This window comes from Bidens hawaiensis, unplaced genomic scaffold (genome assembly GCF_021521415.1).
Source record: "Bidens hawaiensis isolate Kalapana, Puna unplaced genomic scaffold, B.hawaiensis_p1.1 tig00010745_1, whole genome shotgun sequence".
NCBI classification, from domain to species: Eukaryota; Viridiplantae; Streptophyta; class Magnoliopsida; order Asterales; family Asteraceae; genus Bidens; species Bidens hawaiensis.
Window position 1 is genome coordinate 830,391 of NW_027491825.1, and position 23,790 is coordinate 854,180.

The 23,790-nt window shown below is 34.1% G+C and overlaps 1 protein-coding gene across 1 annotated transcript; it reads left to right on the forward strand.

Annotated features, from left to right (window-relative positions):
* The first annotated feature begins 1,159 nt into the window (after positions 1-1,159).
* LOC143536226 (uncharacterized) lies at positions 1,160-11,306 on the forward strand. The gene is made up of 11 exons (XM_077030267.1): positions 1,160-1,538; positions 1,625-1,728; positions 1,817-2,057; positions 4,044-4,157; positions 4,564-4,764; positions 4,856-5,294; positions 5,396-6,324; positions 6,438-7,655; positions 7,759-8,234; positions 8,376-8,834; positions 11,010-11,306. Exons 1-11 carry the CDS (start codon positions 1,160-1,162, stop codon positions 11,304-11,306), a joined length of 4,857 nt encoding a protein of 1,618 aa, XP_076886382.1.
* Positions 11,307-23,790: the final 12,484 nt, after the last annotated feature.

Sequence of the window (23,790 nt, forward strand, 5' to 3'; positions counted from 1 at the left end):
TATCATAATAAATTACTTGGCAACGATTTTTCAGTAGTTTATGTCGGCAAAGACGAACAGAGATTGAATCCACGATTTGGAGAACTTCAAAGCGTTTAATAATTAACTCAATATATGGAAAATGTAAGTATTATTTGGTCTAATAATTTCATTGTGTTAATTCAAACTGTTCCTATGTATTTAGCCCAAATTTAAAGCGATCGAAGATTATTTTTAGTCAAAATCTTTAGTTTTGTTGTTTATGTTTTGGTTATAACCCTAAGTCTATTTAGTTAGTTCGTGTTCAACTTATTTAAACTTTATTATAATCTCCTTGCATGGTTGAGGATGATGACTGTAATATTTTAGTGATTAAACAACCAGGATTGTTTATTAGCTTGTTAATATCAACTGATTTGTTGTTTAGTCTTTGGTTTTTATTGTTATGTTTTAATGGATTTGTTTAATGTTTAATTAAGATTTTGGCATACAGATGTTTTTATTGGGCTTATTACTAAATCCGGTGGAATAAATTAAATAATCATTTACTATTTTTATATTAATTTTATTGCTTAATATTTATTATTAATTTATATTTATTTTTTGGACAAAACTAATTGTTATTCTCTCGGTTTGCATTTTCTATGATAATTCCAATGGACAGACAGTATGTATTTGTAAAATTGTAATTAACCACATATTTTATTCATTTTGTTAATTCTTCCCTTATAGTTTAATTACCACATCATATTTATTTAAGGTACTTCCATATAAGTTCTGTCAAAGAATTTTTGAGCCAGGTGCTAATATGCACCCGGTTGTAGTGTATCACAAAGACAATGATTGGTTTATTCAAATTGAATTTATAAACGGGAGTTTTGTTTTTCAAAATGGCTGGAATCAATTTGTGGAAGACAATGGTTTGATATTTGGAGATGTTTTGGTTTTTGCTCCCGTTAACGAAAATGAATGGACATTCGTTTACGTTAGAGATAGTCCAGATATAAATGACATGGTTCTTGATGCTGTTGTTCTTTATCCCACTCTTAAATATCTTGTAAGTAACGGTGTTGTTTTTTTTAATAAATAGTGAACAATATGTTTTATAAAATAAAATGTGGATAGTAAAATTAGTTTAATCTATTTCGTTTTATTTATAATTTATTGTAGCCATTGAGAGATGATTAGATACAAAAAACACTTTAGTTTAGAGCCTGAAAAGTATGACGAGATCATTGCTCAGTCTGTAGATGGAATGTTATGGAATTTAACCATCCAATGCGTCAAACTGACTACTCCGATATTTGCTTTCGCTGGTATGTGGGAAGACATGTCCGCTCATTGTAAACTGGCTGTCAATGATTATTTGGTGTTTAAACGTCTTCAAGGTACGTGGACATTTAGAATGTATGTTTTTGATAGTCGTGGTATTGAATGTGTCAATTTCAATGATGAGTTTGTATACAACGGTCCGATGAATCATCCGGAGTACAGTTATGTTCCATTGGTGATAGACATTGTAAGTGATGATGAAAATGAACAACAACTACAACTGGAAGGTAGTTATTTCCATTTTCTTTTATCTTATAATTTTTATTACAGTTTATACTAGTAATACATTGATAACTTAAATTTATATTTATAGGAGTTGATGTTGGTGTGGAAGATGTTGATGAGCCGATATTGGATATTATTGTTCCTCATGTTCTAGAAGAAAACATTTTGGAGGTGGTTGTACGGAAAAGGCTTGTAAGTAAACTCATAATATACATGAATATTAATGTAATGTTATGGATTGTTTAGTAACACAACTTTGTAATTATATTTTTGTTTGTAGCGTTTGCCGGTTGAGTTTGCACGGAACAATAACTTGGATGTTGAAACAGATTTGATGTTAATAAATCCAAATGGTGTTGATGTCGAGATTGAAATTGCTATTGAACTCAATGGTTATAATGAGAGGTACCGCGTTAGACATTGGCTAGCTTTTGTTCGCTCAAATGGTCTTCAGATTGGAAGTTTAGCTGTTTTCGAGTACAACGCCGCTACTCATTCGTTGATACTCAATCATGTTGGTGGTTAATTATGATGGGTTGTTTTTGATGTTTAAACTTTAACTCTTAGTCCGTCACTTTTCTACCAGGGTGTATATTTTATGTTTATCCGTACGCTTTTGTAACCAAATAACTTATTTATATTTGTTTATGTATGGTTTGTATTATGACTTTATGACATCTTATTATTATTATTATTATTATTGTTATTATTTTTATTTTTTTATACAAATACTTATAACTTATGTAATCACAAATAGTAACAAAATAATATCAAGAATATCAGAAAAGTTTGTCACATATTAACATCATAAATTTGTTTATTTTGGTCCATATATATTTTTAATTATGATCATATTACCATACTAAAATAAACTTTCCTTAATATCTAATTTACCTTATTGTTTCCTTGATAATGAATATAAATTACATTATTTTTTTTGTCTATATATACCTATATATAAATCATTCTAATCTAGAACAATCAAACAAAGGGATTTTTTTTCTTTTGGATTATTGTTATACCTTTCTTTCTCAGGAAAAAAAAGTTAAGTATCGTTTGTTCAAACAGTTTAGGTAAAATTTTTTTCATTGATTTTGAGTTCGATGATTGTTTGTCACAATGTATGTTTAACAAATATTTTCTGTAAATTTGTGGTTATTTCACAGATACATATTTTCCCGGTTTGGTTTTTACAATTTAATCTTGATCATCTTTATCAATAAAATAAAAAATCTGTGTTTTAATCAAAATCCGTATATATATATATATATACTTTATTCCGCTATTTCTAAATGATAATGAGTTTCATTTAGAGTCATGTTATCTAATGGTGTTTTGAGTGTGTAATCTATAATACCCCATGTTTCTATCGTAGGGTTCGTTCAAGTCAGCTTACGTCACGTGTAAGGTTTGTTTGCTATATTTTTTTTCAACATGTCCACATCCAAAAATAAAAGAAAAAAGGAAGCGTCTTCATCTTCTCAAAATAAGCTAATTAACGTTGGTATGTTATAAAATATAAGTTTATTATACCCACTTAAATAATGTTATATTGTATATTTTGTTTAAATAACCAATAATGTGATTTTTGTAATTTATAATATCTTTATAATGTAGTACAAAGTCAACGATTACCATTGTCTTCCATTTCCAAAAATGCAAATTTCATGGATTATCAACAAACACCCATTCTCAATCTACCATATCATTTAAACCGAAACCACATTGAACTTCAAATGTCCACTCTTCGAATGTACAAAACAACGGTTAGTATATAAAAAATTTTACACAAAAAATATACTATATACTTTGCTTAAATATTGATATTATTATCTTTCTAATTTCAAGACCCTCAAACATGTTCACCATCTGTGAATCATGTGGCTTCCAAAAGGAAAGAAAGACGATTAATTTTAGATGCTAAAAAAACTGCTTCAGTTGACAGTAAGAAAAGTGGTGTACAGAAGAACTCCTCTGGTATTTTGTGTTTTGGTTATTTGTTTTTTAAAATTAAGCACTTATATATGGTTTATATTTCTTTTTAAGTAACCAATAATGGTAATTTATTAATTTTTATTATGTATCAATTTAGACCAAAGTCAACATTCACCATTGTCTACCATTTCCAATAATACCAATTACATGTGTTATCAAGCAACACCGATTGTCACGCTACCATATCATGTAAACGGAAATCAGTTTTCAAATTACAACGCCAACCAAATCCCGAGTATGTAAACTATAATACATTATTATTTTATAGTAAAACATTTATGGAAATGAAAACTAAATTTTACTCTATTTAATTCAGGTGGTTCTAATAGACCGATTTTATGTTCAGAAAATAATATTCACCGTTTATCTTCTCTTGCAAATTCTAATCCGCATACAACACATTCCTCCCTAAATTCTTGTGTCCCTAGTATGTTAATAATTTTTTTTCACTATATATTTTGGTTATCAATTATTCTTTCTCATGTTTATTTTTAATATGTAAAATGATACAGTTAATCGGATCTTCGACACTTTGCTAAATATTACCACGTCAACACAAATAACGCGTTTACAATCTAATAAGGAGAATGTGTCTCCATCAACAACTTCAAATGTAGTAAACAACGGTAAGTATTTAAATGTATTTCACCCAACTACATATACTCTTTAAATTTATTCATCGGTTTTTAAACACTTGCTTAGTATTAAATATTGATATTGTTACCTTTAATTTCAAGATCCTGAAACATGTACAACATTTGTGATCTCTGCTGCGTCCAAAAGGAAAGAAAGACGATCAATTTTAGATGCCAAAAGAACTGCTTCAGTTCACATGAACAAAAGTAGTCTACAAAATACCTCTTCATGTATATTCTTTTTTCCTTATAAGTATTATTATCATTTTTTTAGTTTTTTTTAAATAAATGAAAAACTTACATGTTAATGGTGGTTGTCTAATTTTTTGAAATGTATATTTGTCGGAATAATTTTTACTACCTTTATAATTACTTTTATTGATTTAATTATTAACAGCTCGTATATTTGGAAGTAATGTTCACGAAGGATCAAACGCGTCTTGTGTTGTTGATGATATTCCTGAGTCATCTAGGACCTTTCGTAGAATGTCAAGAAAAAGAACTCCTATAGTACCTATACCTATAGCTGATTTAAGTGAACATGCTACATTTGTTGGTTATCAAAATGTTTTAGATGTTTATAAAAGAATATCATCAGGTATAGTATATATTTCCTATTTTTATTTCAATCAATTATTATGTGTTTATCTACACGAAATAACTACATATCATGATATATTATTGTGTAGAATATTTTGATCATGGAAATCAATCCGTTATGTGTCCAAGTTGCAATGCATTGTTGTGGAAAGCCGAAGTTAACAGACCAAGCAGTACTAATGAAGAAGGAGCTTTTTCCCATTGTTGTTATAATGGAAAAGTCGAACTTCCCGATGTTAGACAACCAGATGAAAGTTATATTCAATTATTTCGTGGTGAAACCGCCATCATCAAGTACTTCTTGAAAAACATTAGACGTTTCAATTCGATGTTTTCGTTTACGTCTATGGGAGGAAAGATTAACCATTCCATAAATAGAGGCAATGTGCCTTATACGTTTCGACTTAGCGGTGAAAACTATCATTTTTTAGGAAGTCTTTTACCGTTAGATGGACGTAAAGCACAGTTTTCTCAACTTTACATTTATGACACGCAAAACGAGATTTCAAATCGTCAACGTGTATTTGGGTAAATACCTTAACGATATTCTTCTACTTTATTTATCATATTTTTGTTTTAGTTTGATTTTTATTGTATTTAATCAAACTATAAATATTTTTTATGGGCAGTGAAAATAATTCAAAGGTTGATGACCAAGAAAAGCATATTATTAATTATTTGAAGACAATGTTAGATTCAAATAATCATTTGGTCCAAGCTTATCGAATGGTACGAGATTGTTTTGAAGAAAACCCACAACTAGATTTGAAGTTGCGTATTATTGGAACAAGACAGCATGATGCCAGACAATATAACTTACCATCCAGTTCTGAAGTTGATGCTTTAATCGTTGGCGATATTGGTGACGCTGTTGACAACCGAGATATAATTGTTACAAAGAAGTCTGGTTCGTTAAAGCGTATCAGTGAACTTCATCCATCTTATACACCTCTTCAATACCCGCTATTTCATCCTTTTGGTGAGGATGGTTATCAGGTTAATATACTTCATAAGAATGTTTCGTCTTCATCAACCGCAACATGCAAGAAGGTTACAATGCGTGAGTTTTTTGCTTATCGTATTCAAGATAGGCCAAATACGTTTTCAACCATGTTAAATGGTAGGCGTTTGTTTCAGCAAATTTTAATTGATAAATATACGATGATTGAGGCTCAAAGATTACATTTTATACGAGGTAAACAACATGAACTTAGGTGCGATACTTACCAAAGTTTACGAGGTATGCAAGCTGTTGGAAATACTAATCTTTCAACGGCTGCTCAACGTGTTATTCTACCATCTTCATTTACTGGCGGTGTAAGATATATGATGCAAAATTATCTAGACGCTATGTGTCTTTGTAGATGGTTCGGGTATCCTGATTTTTTCATAACCATAACATGTAATCCCAATTGGCCAGAAGTTAAAAGATTTCTTAAGGATACAAAGTTAAACTCTGAAGATAGACCTGATATATTATGTCGGCTTTTCAAGGTCAAGCTTGATGCAATGATTAAATTGGTGAAGGATAAGTCTTTGTTTGGAAGGGTTCAAGCAGGTAATTTTATTTAATTCTATGAATATACAATTATAATAGAAGACCTACTTGTATGTTATAATTAATAATATTTATATGTTGTTGAATATTAACTTTTATTATATTTATTGCAGTTGTTTACACGATAGAGTTTCAAAAAAGGGGTCTACCGCATGCCCATATTTGCATATTTTTGCATCCGGGTAGCAAGATTCATAATCAAAAAGATGTAGATAAATTTATTTCTGCTGAGATCCCAAACAAAGACAGTGATCCAGACCTATACAAGCTTGTATCTGATCATATGATTCACGGTCCATGTGGTGATGCTAACCCGAAGTGCACCTGCATGGTAAACAAAAGATGCTCCAAAAATTTTCCTAAAATTTTTAATGATGAAACAGCTGTTGATTCAAACGGTTTTCCGGTATACAAAAAAAGAGATAACGGTCAATATGTTGTTAAGTCAGATATAATGATGGTTAATAGAACTGTCGTTCCATACAACAAGACTCTATTAAAAAAATTTCAAGCACATGTTAACGTTGAGTGGTGCAATCAAGATGGATCTATAAAGTATTTGTTTAAATACATTGATAAGGGTCCAGACCGAGCAACATTTTCGCTTGTACAAAATAAAAATGGTGATAACCAAGATCCTAATTTAGATGAAATCAAAGAGTTTTATGATTGCAGATATGTGTCTGCATGCGAGGCTGCATGGAGGATATTCGGATTTGACGTGAATTATAGGTTTCCGTCAGTTATGAGGCTTGCTTTTCATTTATCTGGTGAACAGCAGGTAATATATGGTGCGAACGAAGATATTGAAGATATTTTAAACAAAACAACCAATGCTTCTTCCATGTTTACCGGTTGGTTTAAGTGTAATAAGAAGTATGACCTTGCAAAGACTCTCACATATGCTGAGTTTCTAACAAAGTATGTTTGGAAAAAACAATGTCGTAAATGGGAACCTCGGCAGAGGGGTCTTGCAATCGGTAGAGTTCATGCTATTCCAGCTGCATTCGACAAAGCTTACTATCTAAGAATATTATTAAATAAGGTTAAAGGGCCTGAATGTTTTGAAGATATTCGAACAGTTGATGGAGTTGTGTGTGAAACTTTTCGAGATGCATGTTACAAAAGAGGTCTTTTAGATGATGATAAGGAATACATAGAAGCAATTAAAGAAGCAAGTCACACTTCTACTGGATATTATTTAAGGAATTTATTTGCTACAATGTTGATTACTTATAGTTTATCTAGACCTCATTTTGTTTGGGAAAGTACTTGGCAACTTTTAGTTGACGGTATTCTATACAAACAACAAAAAGATCAAAACAACCCTTGTAAGATTTATGTTTATTTTAATCTTTTCAATTATTCCAGAAATCTAACATCAATTAATTTTTATATTATATTAATTTTATTTGCTTATTAATTTTATTTCAGGTTTGATTCTTAATGAAGAGCAGCTAAAAAACTTAGCACTCCTGGAAATTGAAATTTTTTTAATTTGGAACAACTCAAGTCTTAGAAGACATCCACAAATGCCTTTTCCAGATATAGAAACAATTTCAAGAGCAACTAATCCGTTGATGGTGGAAGAGCTTTCATATGATACAGAGACCATGAATAACGAATTTAATCATCTATTTGATTCGTTAACTGATGAACAGAGAATGGTTTATAATGAAATAATGAACGCTTTGGTTGATAAAAAAGGTGGCGTGTTTTTTGTGTATGGTTACGGTGGTACTGGAAAAACTTATTTATGGAAGACATTATCTGCATCTATAAGGGCAAAGGGAGACGTTGTGTTGAATGTTGCTTCAAGCGGGATTGCTTCTTTGCTGTTGGAGGGTGGAAGAACAACACATTCGAGATTTTTGATACCCATTAATTTGACCGAAGATTCCATCTGTCCGGTAATATTACAAAATACTTTTTGTTACTTTTAATATTATTAGTTTTTTTTATTATATATCGTTGTATTTGTTATTCGAATATAAATTCACTTTAAAAAGGTTACGCTATGTATTTATTTTTTTCTTTTTTCTTATAATTAGGTTAAAGGAAATACCGACGTCTATGAGTTATTGAGAGAGACAAGCTTGATAATTTGGGATGAAGCACCAATGATTCATAAGCATGCTTTTGAAGCTTTAGACAGTACTTTAAACGATGTTATGAATGGTGATTTTGCAAATACTTCCGAAGCACTTTTTGGAGGTAAGGTTGTTGTTTTTGGTGGTGATTTTCGTCAAATCTTGCCCGTTATAACTAACGGTACCAGAAGTGAATGTGTCAATGCTTGCATCAATTCTTCTTATATCTGGTCTAAGTGTAAGGTTCTTAAACTAACTAAGAACATGAGGCTTACAGTTGGATGTCGATCTTCAGAGGTTGAAAACATCAAAGAGTTTGCGGACTGGCTGTTAGACATAGGTCAAGGAACACTCGGTGGTCCAAATGACGGAGAGTTGGTTATTGATATTCCAGATGATCTGTTGATATTGAACTCAGTTGTAACATCCTAAAATTTATAATGTTGAATAAAGAAAGTTACGTTTAGTGATTTCGCGTCATTAGTTAATTAATATCGAGTAAAGAACGGATCATGGACTTAGATTAATTGAGATGGGTTAAATGAGAATGGGCCTTAGGTCCATGGGCTTTAAGGGATATAAATATCCCCTAAACCAACCTTAAACCCTAAACCATCATTCATTTCCATCTTATTCTCTAACACACTCCAAAACACACACACACACCACACACCGCCATATATGGCCGGCGGCCGAGGGAGAGAAACAAGCAAGATCCGAGAGAGAGTAAACGATTAGTTGTTATTAAACAAGTTAAACGAGATCCAAACGAGCACAAAAGGTATGCTCTTGACCTTTAAAGTTTATGTTTTATTGAATGTCCTTAAGCTTAAAGATCCAAGCTTTATAGTTTATACGGGATATATATACGAACGAAATGGTTAGGGAACGTTAGTGGGTGATGTCGAACCATAACAAGGGTATTAAAATCGCCAAAATGCGTGATAAAAACAAAACCCGTAGCGAACTAGGCAACTTCGCCTGCGAACTGGGCAACTTCGCCTTCAAAACGGTAACTTCGCATTCAAAGCTTAACTTCGCCTTCAAGGCTTAACTTCGCCTACGGCCAAGTTCGCCTAACTGGTAACTTCGCCTAAGGCCAAGTTCGCCTAATTGATAACTTCGCCTACGGCCAAGTTCGCCTAACTGATAACTTCGCCTAAAGCTAAGTTCGCTTAAGGTTAACTTCGCCTAAAGCTAAGTTCGCTTAAGTTTAACTTCGCCTAAAGCTAAGTTCGCTTAAGGTTTAACTTCGCCTAAAGCTAAGTTCGCTTAAGGTTTAACTTCGCCTAAAGCTAAGTTCGCCTAAGGTTTAACTTCGCCTAAAGTCAAGTTCGATTAGAAAATAAATTAAAAACCTAATGGAGAATGTGTTAAGACAGTTAATGTAAATAAAATTTTTCCAAGCTGACCTGGCAGCTCGACCCCAGCCAGGGGCTCTGCCCCTTGGACCCTGCTAGGGGCTGCCGCCCCTAGACCCCGCTGCAAGGGGCGCTGCCCCCGGACCCCCGTTCGTTGTGGGTAGTAGTTAAGACTAGAAAGATGATATGAGTAGTGATAGTTAATTGATACGTATACATGTTATACAGTCAGCCGTGCACAACTGAAGAAAGGGATTACGATTAACGGTGAACGTAGCCGTGTTCAGGTGAGTTTCTAGCCCCATTTATGTGTTATGTTTTCAGGGCTGTGTGCATACTCGATATGTTTGTTAATACGCTTATCCTAAGAGATAAGTGTATGCCTTATGTGAATGATGTGATATGTATGAATGATTGCTTGATGGTACGTGAACGATCTTCGGATATTGCATGTACTGTCAGGTTGTAACGCTAAGTATAAGGTAAGTATGATATGTATGCTTATGTGTATGAATGTGATAAAGTTAATAAAAGCAGGAAAGGATGGATGTACGGTAACGAAGAGGGAATCGAACCCTACTAATATTCAAGAACTAGGGAACCGAACCCTTCTAATATTCGAGGAAAGAGGGAACCGAGCCCTAATAATACTCGAGGAAAGAGGGTACCGAGCCCTAATAATACTCGAGGAAGGAGGGTACCGAGCCCTAATAATACTCGAGGAATGTAGGGCGTAATGCTCTTTATAACGTAAGATATGAAAGTAAGTTAATACAAAAGAAAGTATGAAAGTATGAAAGTATGAATGAAAGAATATAAGTTTATGTGTATTGCATAGTGTATGATTAACTAGAACTCACTCAGCGTAGCTGACTTTTAGTATGCACGCAGGTGAGTAGGATGAGGCAACTCGCTTGAGGAGACACGTGGCACTGAATAAGAGGCTGGCATCGGAAGACTCAAGATGTTTAAGTTTAATGTTTCGTTTATTTTGAAAGACAAAATGATGTTTTAAGACAAGACGTGTTTTATTATGAAATGTTTTATGAAAGCTTTTATATTCCGCGAATGTTTTAATTAACTCTGATATTTAGAACTGCGTTTATGAGTAAATCCAACACGAAAGTAGGGCTACCGGTAACGGGGCCTTACATCAGTTGATCCCATTGGTGATTTAATAAGGTTTGTATATCCTGATATATTAGATAGATTCAACGAATTTACTTACTTTCAGGACCGCGCACTGCTTGCACATTTGAATGAGGTGGTTCAAGAAATTAACGAACGTATGTTAGCCCTCTTTCCTGGTGACGAAGTCCAGTATTTAAGTTCCGACAGTTTGGCTGAATCTGAAGACGTTTCCGAAGCTGTTGATCCACAGTTGTATTCCCCTGATTTGTTAAATGGTTTAAAGATGTCAGGAATGCCTAATCATAGGTTGGTTCTTAAAGTTGGTGTTCCCATCATGCTATTAAGGAATATTAATCAGAAAAAAGGGTCTATGCAATGGAATGCGCCTTCAAGTTGTTAGTCTCGGTAGGCGTGTAATTGAAGAAAAAGTTGTCTCAGGTACGAATATCGGATATCGCACTATAATTAGTCGAGTAAGTCTTACATCAACTGATAAGAAACTTCCGATGAGAATCATGTTACTGGGAGTGCACATTGTACTTTAGTAGTCTACTGGCATGAGATGTTTGGGCATTGTGATTTTGTTGCATATCAGGTATGATGTATTTATATATAATATATATATATTGTAAAATGATGCCCTGCTTGGGTGCGCGCATATAATGTGTATATGTGTGAACCCTCAGGTGGGCTAAAGTGAAATTGCACTAATTTTGACGTTATTTTACTAATCTCGTGAAAATAACGTTAAAAGTGGCGGAAGGTTAATCAGGCATCATGTGGTAGCATTGATAGCCGAAAGACAAGGGTACATGCACCAATCGGCCGGTGTCCCAATGGTTGAGTGTTATGTGCCTTATGTCCAAGGCTTGATGCAACACTACCATCGAGCTGGGGTCTCACCGGAAGCAGCCTCTCTATTCCTACGAGGTAGAGGTAAGGCTGTCTACATCTTACCCTTCTCAGACCCTACCATAGTTTTACTATTGGTGGGATATACTGAGTACGATGATGAAGATGATGATGACAGTTTCCTATATCCGTATGTTTTGCCATGACAATCAACAAGAGTCAAGGTCAATCATTGACAAGAGTTGGATTGTATCTTAAAGATCCAGTATTTTCTCACGGTCAGCTTTATGTTGCTTTGTCACGAGTGGAGACTAGAGATGGTATTAAGTTAGTGATACTTGACAAAGAATCAAAGCTTATAATAAAACAACAAATGTTGTTTACAAAGAGATTTTTTGCAAACATAGAATGTTAATTGTTTAAATTTCATATGTAATTCAATTTGGAATCTCATAATAAATGTAATGGTTATAATGTAATTTATTTTGTTTTACACTTTACGACATTTGTACTTAACTTGTTTTATTTAATATTTTTTTGGTATCCTATATTTAATTTTTTTATTTAATTATAAATAATTTGTTATTTTTAATATTATAAACAATTTTTCAAGATATAAACCTGTTTGTTTAAAATTCGTTTTATAAGTTACCTTTTTAATATGTACTTTTTAATGTAAAATATTTAAGATATTTATCATACTATTTAATTAAATATTATTAACTATAGGCTAACTATACATTATAATAACTAGATAGATTTCATCATTAATTTTCTTGGAACAATAAAACCGTCACTTCTTATATCAATTTTCTTTTTTTCCATTTTAATCCTCTTCATCTTCTTCTTCTTTAACAATACTAAGTTTCTCAACATACCTAAACTCCAATAATGGCAACGATTATGAACTGGAGGTTTTGTAAACTATTCCGTAAGTATCAATTTGTATTTAGCAATTTAGCAACGTTAGAAAAAGATAATATTGAATCAGTCATGTTGTTCGATAATCATTTTAAACATCAGATACATCAAATCGGTCTTAGGAAGAATTTGCCATGTGAAGAAGAAACAAATTTGATAAATGTTTTACATCATTTCTTTCATGATCTTTATCAAGAGGTTTTACATTATGAACATGTAAGGGAGTGGTTCTTTTACCCTTATCAAAACAAGATTGTTATCTTGTTTGAGAATGGAGAGTATAAGAATTTTAAGCCGAAACAACTATTGTCGTGTGATGATTTGGTGATGTTGAGGGAGCTTGACGTGTTAAAGTTAACAAATGCAAGAAAAGAACTTGCGCATCTTAAGTTGGAAGCTGAGGTTAGTTCGAAGGTCAATTGGTTAGAAGAATGTTCTAATTATGAGAGTGATTATGAAGATTTTCCCGACAATTTTGAGTCTGATGACGAACATTAAGGTAAAATATAACTCTTTACGTATTGTTGTTATATTTAATACAAGTAGTAGATGTTAAAGACCTTTTTACACTATCAAAGTAATTATGATTGTTATTCCGAAAGTTTGTTGTCCGATTAGGAAGTAGAAGGTAATATATTAATACTTTACATTACATATTGTTCATAGATTTATTAAAAGAATTATATTGACAACATTTTTTAGACTTAGTAACAATCCTTAGATGTTATTAATTATTAAACATGTTGTTATGTTAAATTAATTTTAATGAATTTTTGTATTGTTTTTGTAAATTTGCAGGTGTTTAGGAATTTGAAGTTTGTGTTGGTATAAGTTTTGAAGATGTTGCTGATGTTTTGATATCAAGAACCTGTTTAGTGGTTTTGTTAATGTCTTTTGTTGGTATGGTTTAATTTAAGTTATTGTAAATTTTAAGTTTGAATCTATAAACAAGTAATTTGATAATAGTTTTGTAACAAACCAGCAACAACTATTATCTTAATTTGACCGTATGTTTAAATTTATTATTTGTAGTGACATGTTCTTTCACCCGCGTGTTACGCAGGTCTATACCCTAGTTTCACACATATTCTATACACCACCAAAACACATACTTAAGCTCTCTCTCTAATTCCTCTCCTTTCTCTAGCCGAAATAAGAAGGAAAACCGATCCCGACCCGAGGTAATGATAGTATGATGTTATATGAGTTTAACCAGTTAGACATGGTCATGTAACGACGAGCAGCCAACGTTAAACCGTTTAAGTCACGAGATCCGGGTGGAGTCGGGTATAAACCGAACCTAAGATGAGCTTAGGGATCACCCTAGCTCAGATATGGATCGAATGGGGCGAAAAACGGTGAAAAACGAGTCAAAACTCGTTTTTTCCGGCGAAACCGCGTTTTTCCAGCGACGGCGCAGGAAAGGCGGCGCCGGAAATGGTACGAGGTTAAGAGGAATTTCAAAGAATGTTATGACATTCTCTGACCTAACCCTAATTCGTTAACGGAGAGTTAATGAACTAGGGGTGATTCGCTATTTGATTTGTCTAAGAGAGCGTAACGAACTAGCTTTAGTTCGTATCTAGTTCGTTAAGGGAAAAAGATAACGAATTACCCTTGATTCGTTATAGTCATTCGTTAGAAGAGATAGCGAATTAGATGGACTGATTCGTTACATGGACTGGTTCACTATGGACTGATTCGTTACAAGAACCAGTTCGTTATGATAAGTCAATTCGTTAAAGAACTGAGTAACGAACCGAAAGTTTAATAAAATGACAGAACAATCCCTGGACTTAGAAAAAATATGATTTAATTACAAAGAAGCCCTTGAACTTTTAAGTTGGCAAATAAAATAATGATCTAAAATTCTAATGGAAAATGTGTTAAGGCAGTTTAACACCAGCTAGGGGCTGCCGCCCCTAGAACCCCGCTGCCAGGGGCGCTGCCCCCGGACCCCCGTTCGTTGTGGGTTATAAGTAGACTAGAAACCTGATATGGGTAGTGGTAGTTAATTGATACATGTAATTGTTATACAGTTAGTCGCGCTCAACTCAAGAAAGAAATCACCATTAACGGTGAACGTAACCGAGTTCAGGTGAGTTTCTAGCCCCATTCCTTGTTATGTTTTCGGGGCTGCGTGCATACTCGATGTGATTAGTTAATACACTTATCCTAAGTGATAAGTGTATGCCATATATGTATTATGTGAATTGTATGAATGATTTCTTGTCGGTACGTGAACGATCTTCGGATATTGCATGTACTGCCAGGTAGTGGTTTGATGATTTAAATGTTGTAGATGAAGAATGAATGATGTATGTATGTCTGAAACTTACAATTATTGTAAGGCCTCGTTACTGGTAGCCCTACTTTCGTGTTGAATTTACTCATAAATGCAGTTCTAATATCAGAGTTAATTAAAACATTCGCGGAATATAAAAACTTTCGTAAAACATTTCATAGCAAAACACATCTTGTCTTAAAACAACATCTTGTTTTTCAAAATGAACAAAACATTAAACTTAAACGTCTTGAATCTTCCGATGCCAGCCTCTTATTCAGTGCCACGTGTCTCCTAAAGCGAGCTGCCTCATCCTACTCACCTGCGTGCATACTAAAAGTCAGCTACGCTGAGTGAGTTCTAGTTAATCATACATTATACAATACACATAAACTTATATTCTCTCATTCATACTTTCATACGTTCATACTTTCATACTTTCTTACTTTCATACTTTCATACTTTCTTTTGTATTAACTTGCTTTCATATCTTACGTTATAAAGAGCATCACGCCCTACATTCCTCGAGTATTATTAGGGCTCGGTACCCTCCTTCCTCGAGTATTATTAGGGCTCGGTACCCTCCTTCCTCGAGTATTATTAGGGCTCGGTACCCTCTTTCCTCGATTATTATTAGGGCTCGGTACCCTCTTTCCTCGAATATTAGTAGGGTTCGGTTCCCTAGTTCTCGAATATTAGTAGGGTTCGATTCCCTCTTCGTTACCATACAACCATACATCATACCTCGAGTATTATTAGGGCCCGGTACCCTCTTCGTAACCATACAACCATACAACCATCCTTTCCTTCTTTTATTAACTTTATCACATTCATACACATAAGCGTACATATCGTACTTACCTTACACATAGTGTTACAACCTGACAGTACGTGCAATATCCGAAGATCGTTCACGTACCATCAGGCAATCATTCATACATTTCACCTTTTTCACATAAGGCATACACTTATCTCTTAGGATAAGCGTATTAACAAACATATTGAGTATGCACACAGCCCCGAAAACATAACACATAAATGGGGCTAGAAACTCACCTCAAAGCGGTTGCGTTCACCGTTTACGGTTATTCCCTTCTTGAGATGTGCACGACTAACTGTATAATAATTACAGTATTAAGTACCGCTCTAGTCATCTCATTGCTACTTAATTAGTCTTACACGTCTAAGCTGTTTTACTTCATTAAATCATTACCTGGTTAGTTAATCGTTACTCATTTACCTTTAAAGGTATCTTTCATAAATTGCCAAACTCCAAGGGCTGTTATGTAATTATATAATTCTTTTCTAAGTCCAGGGACTATTCTGTCTTTATATTAAACTCCTAGTTCGTTACATTTCCCTTAACGAATTGGGTAGAGAATCACCCTCTGATTCGCTAAGCTCCCATAACGAACTAGCTAACGAATCACCCTCTGATTCGCTAAGCTCTCATAACGAACTAGCTAACGAATCACCCTCTGATTCACTAAGCTCCCATAACGAACTAGCTAACGAATCACCCTCTGATTCGCTAAGCTCCCATAACGAATTAGCTAACGAATCACCCTCTGATTCGCTAAGCTCCCATAACGAACTAGCTAAAGAATCACCCCCTAGTTCTCTAAGTTTCCTTAGCGAACTAGCTAACGGATCACCCTCTAGTTCTCTAAGTTTCCTTAGCGAACTAGCTAACGAATCACCCTCTAGTTCTCTAAGTTTCCTTAGCGAACTAGGGTTAGGTCAGGGAACATTCCCTGACACCTTTATCTTTTCCGGCGCCGCCTTTCCGGCGCCGTCATCGCCGGAAAACCGCGTTTTCGCCGGAAAAACGAGATCTCGCTCGTTCTTCCACCGTTTTCATCGTTTTTCGTCCCGTTTGATCCAGATTTGAGCTAGGGTGATCCCTAAACTCATCTTAGGTCCGGTTTATACCCGATTCCACCCGAATCTTGTGATTTAAACGGTTTGACGGTGTCGGCTCGTCGTTACGCGACTATAACTAACGGTTTAGGCTCGTACAATATTAAACTATCATTACCTCGGGTCGGTGCTCGGTTTCCTTCTTGATTTCGGCTAGAGATAAGGAAGAACTAGAGAGAAATCTTAAGTGTGTGTTTTAGGTGGTGTATGGAATATGTGTGAATGAGGATTAAATGGATATTAAGGATTTATATATTTATGGATCATGGGCTTAAGCCCATGGTCTTTCCTTCTTTCTTTCCTAACCCAAGTCCATAACCCATATTCATTTACCCAACACTATCTCAACTCGTATTCTATTTATCTAAACCGATAACGACCCACTATGAAATAACAAAATTTATTTTTATTATAATAAACGAAAGTAGGATGTTACAATTATGTATATAGAAAAGTATGGTATGGTTGTATGGAAGAAAGGGTGACCGGACCCTAATAATATCCGAGGGTGGAGGGTACCGGACCCTAATAATATCCGAGGTATGTAGGGCGAAATGCTCTTTATAATGTACGGATAGTTATGAATGTATATGGAAGAATGATGGACAGGTTAAGTATGTAAAGCGTACCTTCGGGCGCGTATATGTGTATGTAAAGTAAGTTATTTGATTAACTAGAACTCACTCAGCGTAGCTGACTTTTAGTATGCACACATGTGAGTAGGATGAGGCAGCTCGCTTGATGAAGACACATGGAATGGAATTGAAGATACTGACATCTCAAGGAAATGTTATGATGTTTTAAAGACTATGTTTTGATTTTATATAACTAAGAATGTTTGTTAAGACAAGATTTGAAAGTTATGTAATTTGCTATGGTTGAAGTTTTATATCCTGCGTATAGTTTTAATTAACTCTGATAATTAGAACTGCGCTTATAAGTAAATCCAACGTCCAATGTAGGGCACCGGTAACGGAGCCTTACATTAAGGGTAAAGGTTAAAATATAAATGACCACAAAAATGGGAAGCAAAAAAAGGATTTGTAACCTTAACAACATTCCTGGCAGATTCTTTATCTTTATCTAAATAATTACATTAAAAAACATTAGTTTTTCTTTCGTATTTTCAATTAAATATATTTTCTTTACTTATATTTTCTCTCTTATTCACTCACAATCACTTACAAAAAAACATTAAAAGATTATAAAGGATGAACAGTGTTTTTCCAAGTTTACTTATGAACCGTAACATTTTCTTTCTGTTCCTCTCACAAGTGCAACCCCTTACAAATACTCCATACAATATAGAGAACTCATTCACATAAATATAAAAGACATGTTGTGAATTCCCTTAGGGGCTGTTTGGTTCATTCAGATCTGAATGAGTTAGGTCTGAATGAGCCTATGTCCCATTCAGCAACAACAAGTCTAAATGATTCAGACCTAATTTTAACCATTCAGATGTTTTTCTGTTTGTAACCAAACAGTCTGAAGTCTGAATGAATAGATGTTTATATCTCTTTTTTTTTCCTGTTTGGAACCAAACAGTCTGAAGTCTGAATGAATAGATGTTTATATCTGAATAGTTCCATTTAGATGTAAACAAACAGCCCCTTAGTTGAGATCATAAAACATAAAAGAAATCCAAAAAATAATAAAAACCATCACTCAAAATTTAAACAAAAAGCTAAAGAAGTAAAAAGGAAAAAACAAAAAAGTTTTCTCTATTTTCATCGTTAAATAATTAAAATAACAATGAATCAGAGAAATGTCGGTTTAGCTTTAGTGTTTTATTATAGTGTTTAATTTAACTAGTGGTAGGTTTTCGGGTTTAGCTTTTATGAGGATATCAAGATAGAAACAATTAAAATTACATTTATAAAAACAATTAAAAATGATTTATAAATTAAAAGTTACCTATTTATTTAGTTTGTCGTTTTGCAAAACAAATTTTAAGATAGACAAAATTAGAGCATTTACATCCCTTCTTATAGAGTTGAGTTATAATAAGAAGATTAGTTTTTGTAGTAAGGATAAGAAATAATCTTGTCCATTCACTTTAGATTTGAATGGTTGAGATTAGATTATAGATAAAATCAAGTGTAAAACAAGGGTAAGTGCATAATAGGGATAACACATTTGTTGACATTCTCTCTCCACATGCAAGACACATGTCAAATTCCCATATCATTTTAAAACGTCCATAACTTTTTTATACGGCATTTTATAAAACAATTTCACCTTAATAATGAGTGTTTTTTTATCTTTTATATGAGTACCATATTGCTATATAAAATAAAAATAAAATTCGTGGGTATTTTACAAATTGTGTTTTACAAAATTGTGTTATACAATTGTGTTTTATTTTTTCATAGTATTTTTTGCATTGTGTTTTTTACATTGTGTTATTTAATTGTGTTTTTCATTATGTTTTTGTCATTGTGTTTTTATTTTCATAGTATTTTTTCCATTGTGTTTTTACATTGTGTTTTTCATAGTGTTTTCCATTGTGTTTCCGACGAAATTTTCGAAGACTTTTCCTACAAGGTGGTGGCGGTGGGCGGTGGTGGTTGTAGGAGATGAGTGAAAATTTAAGTGGGTTTTTAGGATTAATTAAGTGGGTTTTGAAATTAAATTAAGTGGGTTTTCAATATTAAGGTAAGACTAAAATACTCTCCTTTCTAGCCTTCTTAGAATAATCAAACTTTTTATTTGAACCTTTCTCCCTTCTTATATATTCAAATTCAAAAGTATACTAAAACACACTATATTTTTTCTCTCATTCTTAATTAAATAATACTTTTTATACTTATACATTTATCATTACATTTTTTCTCTCATTCACTCACAATCACTTTCAAAATATATTAAAAAAATATAGGACATGAACATAAAATTTTCAAATATACAGAAAACACTGCATTTCTCTCTCCAACACTCACAACACCCTAAACTACTTCTTACATTATAAAAACTCCACTCACATTTTTTGATGGATTAAACGTGAATAATGTAATTCCATTATATAAAATGTACAATAGTTTTATACAAGGCCATGTATATAACACTTTACTTACCCTTACTATTAAATATAGTCGAATGCCGATTTTTAAAAATATCCTTCATTAAACTTTCAATATCAATCGAAATGAAATCAACCCTTACCTGTAAAGGTAGCTGAAAACTAGTTTTTATAAATATTTTTTTATTAAATTTTCAACACCAATCGAAATAGAATAAGTACATGAATGTGAAAATTTATATAAAATTAACTTATGGTTCATGTATTTATTCCATTTTGATCTATGTTTGAAGGTTTACAAAAAAAAAATATTTTTAAACAAGTTATTATCTACCTACTAGTATAGGTAAACTATAAGGCGTCATAATCAATAAGAAATTGTTGGAAAATGATATTTAACTATTAATCTTGGTTAATTAGACAAGCGATGTAAAGCTAAATTTAGAGAATTTGACTACGCAAACAATTGCAAAATGATTTGTTTGATGTTGTGAATATTGCTAAAGAAGATGGTGACCACTTGTAATATCCCGGCCTCTCGTACCACCAATATTGTGATGGGTTGCCCATCCGGGAACTTACGGCTTTGTTTATGGTTGCCTAGGTAGAGACTTCCTAGGTGGTCACCCATCCTAGTACTACTTCCACCTAAGCGCGCTTAACCGTGGAGTTTTCATGTGCTCCACTGCCAACTAAGCCCAAAACGCGTTGGTGATTGAAGAGGCAGGACATTTACTTATGAACCAAGGATCTCTCTTGTCCACGGCCGTTGTGGGATAGCCTAAGAGTGGGACGATGTTGTGTTTGCCAAGGTTGTTACAAACAACCCCCCTTTGGACTCATCGTCCTCGATGAGGCATGTCCCATCATCCCGAACGACACAAGAGTGGATCTGATACCACCTGTAACATCCCGGCCTCTCGTACCACCAATATTGTCCGCTTTGCCCCCGATGGGTTACCCATCTGGGAACTCATGGCTTTGTTTTTGGTTGCCCAGGTAGAGACTTCCTAAGTGGTCACCCATCCTAGTACTACTTCCACCTAAGCGCGCTTAACCGTGGAGTTTTCATGTGCTCCACAGCCAACTAAGCCCAAAACGCGTTGGTGATTGAAGAGACATGCCATTTACTTATGAACCAAGGATCTCTCTTGTCCACGACCGATGTGGGATAGCCTAAGAGTGTGACGATGTTGTGTTTGACAAGGGTGTTACACCACTCTGTGATTCAAATTCAGTGATTAACTAATAAACTAATTTTATTTATCGGAAGACCATTAATAGTGACTCTATGAGTGATCTAAACAAGTGATGGTTGTGAAACCAAACTTAATGTGTAATACTAACACTACTATCAATTAACTCATACAATTACACAAATCTACATCAAATTTTTAACAAAACCAAAATCAACAAGATATTAATTGTAGTAGTACACAACTAATTGTTTAATTGATAAACCACAAGTTGTATAATATGTAACTTAACGTGTTACTATAATACGAGGGAAAGCAAATCTCTATGAATAAAGATTAACTATTCAAGATTTTTAGAATTTAAATATGCATTTGGTGTTGGGTTTATGAAGGTTTAATTGGGCCCGGGTTAAAAGATATCTTTGTGACAGATTAATTAAATGAAGACTAGTGGTAAGCTTGACTTATATTATTTAATTATAGCCCATCATTATTTTCTTGAGTAGTAAGTTGTAAACCCTAGTATGATCTCTATTAATATTCATTGTACATGTATTTCCTAATCACGAGTGTGGCAGAAAACAATAATAAAAGAATCCTGGTTGCAGCCCGTGAACGTAGGTCAGCCGACCAAACCATGTAAATCTCGCGTGTTCATCTTCATTTATTATTTATCTTGGAGATTATTTGTGTTTGTGTGTGTTGCATCTTCGTTTATTAATATTAGAACACAACCACCAAAAAGAAGCAATTAAATAATTAAATAAGGAAAAAGTGTTTTTTCGTAGATCTCACAATCAAAAAGGTATTAATTTATTTTTGGCATTTGTGTGAACAACAGGAACGCGCATTGCTTTTTTAGTCACCTCTTGTCAGAAAGAAACTAAGGAACAAGTTGTGTTTATAGTTTGTTTCAGTCTCTGATTATTAATTTGGTTTGGGGTTGGTTTGTGAGTTTGAAGTGGGTTTTTGATTATCGAGTTTTGGCGTATTTGTCAGGAAGTTTAGCCAGGTGGTTTTGTTGTGCTTGTCAGGGGTTATTTTTTTTTTGTCTAAGATTGTTTTACTGATTGTGTTACCGTGATCCAAAGTCGGGAATTCTCAGTTTGAGATAATGGCTGAGAGTGGGAAACTTCAAATTGAGAAGTTTAATGGAAAGACTTTGGTTGGTGGAAAAGGCAAATGGAGGATTTGCTAGTTTAAAAAGATTTGGACATGGTATTGGGTGAAAGACCGGAGAAGATAAATCCAGATGAGTGGGAGACTTTGGATAAGAAAGCCAATGCAGTTATTAGATTGTCGTTATCGAGGATGTTGCGTTCAACAACTTGAAGGAAACCACGTTGCGTGGGGCAACGGATGCATTATCTAATATGTATGAAAAGCCTTCGACAACTAATAAACTTTTCTTGATACGTGAACTGGTAAACACAAAGATGAAAGAAGGAAGTTCAGTTACAGTACACATCAACAAATTAAACTCGAATTTTTCAAGACTTGGGTCAGTTAGTATCAAATTCGAGGATGAGGTTCAGGCTCTACTATTGTTATCGTCCTTGCCAGATAGCTGGTCAGGAACTGTTACAGCGATTACTAGTTCAACCAGTGAGTTCACTTTTGATGGGATTTAGGATCTTATGTCAGGCGAAGAAATTTAGGTGAATCATCAAATGATTTAATGTATGTTGGCAGAGGAAGGAAAAATAACAAAGGTAGTGGGAGTGGGAACAGGAAAAGGAGTCAGTCTAGGATTCGGAAGGATGTGGTATGTTGGATATGCAATGAAGCGAGACACTTAAGGAATCAATGTCCGAATGATAAGAATGAAAAGAAAGAAGTCAACACTGCAAAAGAACACTCAGAGGATGAGTTTTTAGTTTTTAGTGTTGAGGATAATGTTGATTCCTGGGTCATGGATTATGGTGCTTCATTTCATGCTACCCATAGCAGTGAAGCATTGCAGAATTTGAAGGAAGGTGATTTTGGTAAGGTTAGACTGGCGAACAATGATGTTCTTGATGTTACGGGCATATGTGAGATGAATTTAGTTACTTCAGCCAGTTCATGGACCTTGAAGGATGTCAGAGTGATTCCCAGCTTAAAGAAAAAGTTGATTTCTGTTGGGCTGTTGGATGAACAGGGACATGAGGTTAAATTTGGGAACGGGCAGTGGAAAGTTGTAAAGGGAAATCTTGTCATAGCTCGAGGAAGAAAGAGGAGTTCGTTGTATATGTTCAGTTTATCATCTGAGGGAGTGACCAACCCAGTTCAGAAGAAGACCAAAGTCCAGTTCACAGAGTCTAGAGGGTAGAAGAAGGTTTGTTTTGAAGGAGAAAAATCTAGAGCCACAAGTCAGATTCAGGTCGAACATGCTAGAAGAGGTTCTAGAAAAACCAGTCAGAGGTTTTTGTGGCAGTGGGAGCACTGATAGTCAGTCATTCAAAGCTTTAGCCAGAGTTACCAGAAAGTGGGTTAAGAGAACCAGTATTTCAGCGGTTAAAGTCTCTCCAAAAGATTACCTGCTTAATATGGAGAGTGTTATTTGTTCTCATGGTATTCTAGGATTCGGCAGTTCGTGTAAGTGGGAGCCGGTAGGGACATAGAATGAGTCGGTGGCAGTTGTAGCCATGAATGATGTGTTGGAGCTCGGGGGAGCTTCAACGGGCGTTCAGGTTAACTGATGAGAAGG

Excerpts from the sequence above, each read along its gene's own strand:
- LOC143536226 (XM_077030267.1), top strand. The coding sequence starts at position 1,160 with ATGATTAGATACAAAAAACACTTTAGTTTAGAGCCTGAAAAGTATGAC. Across the intron at positions 5,295-5,395 it reads AATCGTCAACGTGTATTTGG|TGAAAATAATTCAAAGGTTG; the intron begins GTAAATACCTTA and ends TTTTATGGGCAG. Across the intron at positions 7,656-7,758 it reads AAAAGATCAAAACAACCCTT|GTTTGATTCTTAATGAAGAG; the intron begins GTAAGATTTATG and ends ATTTTATTTCAG.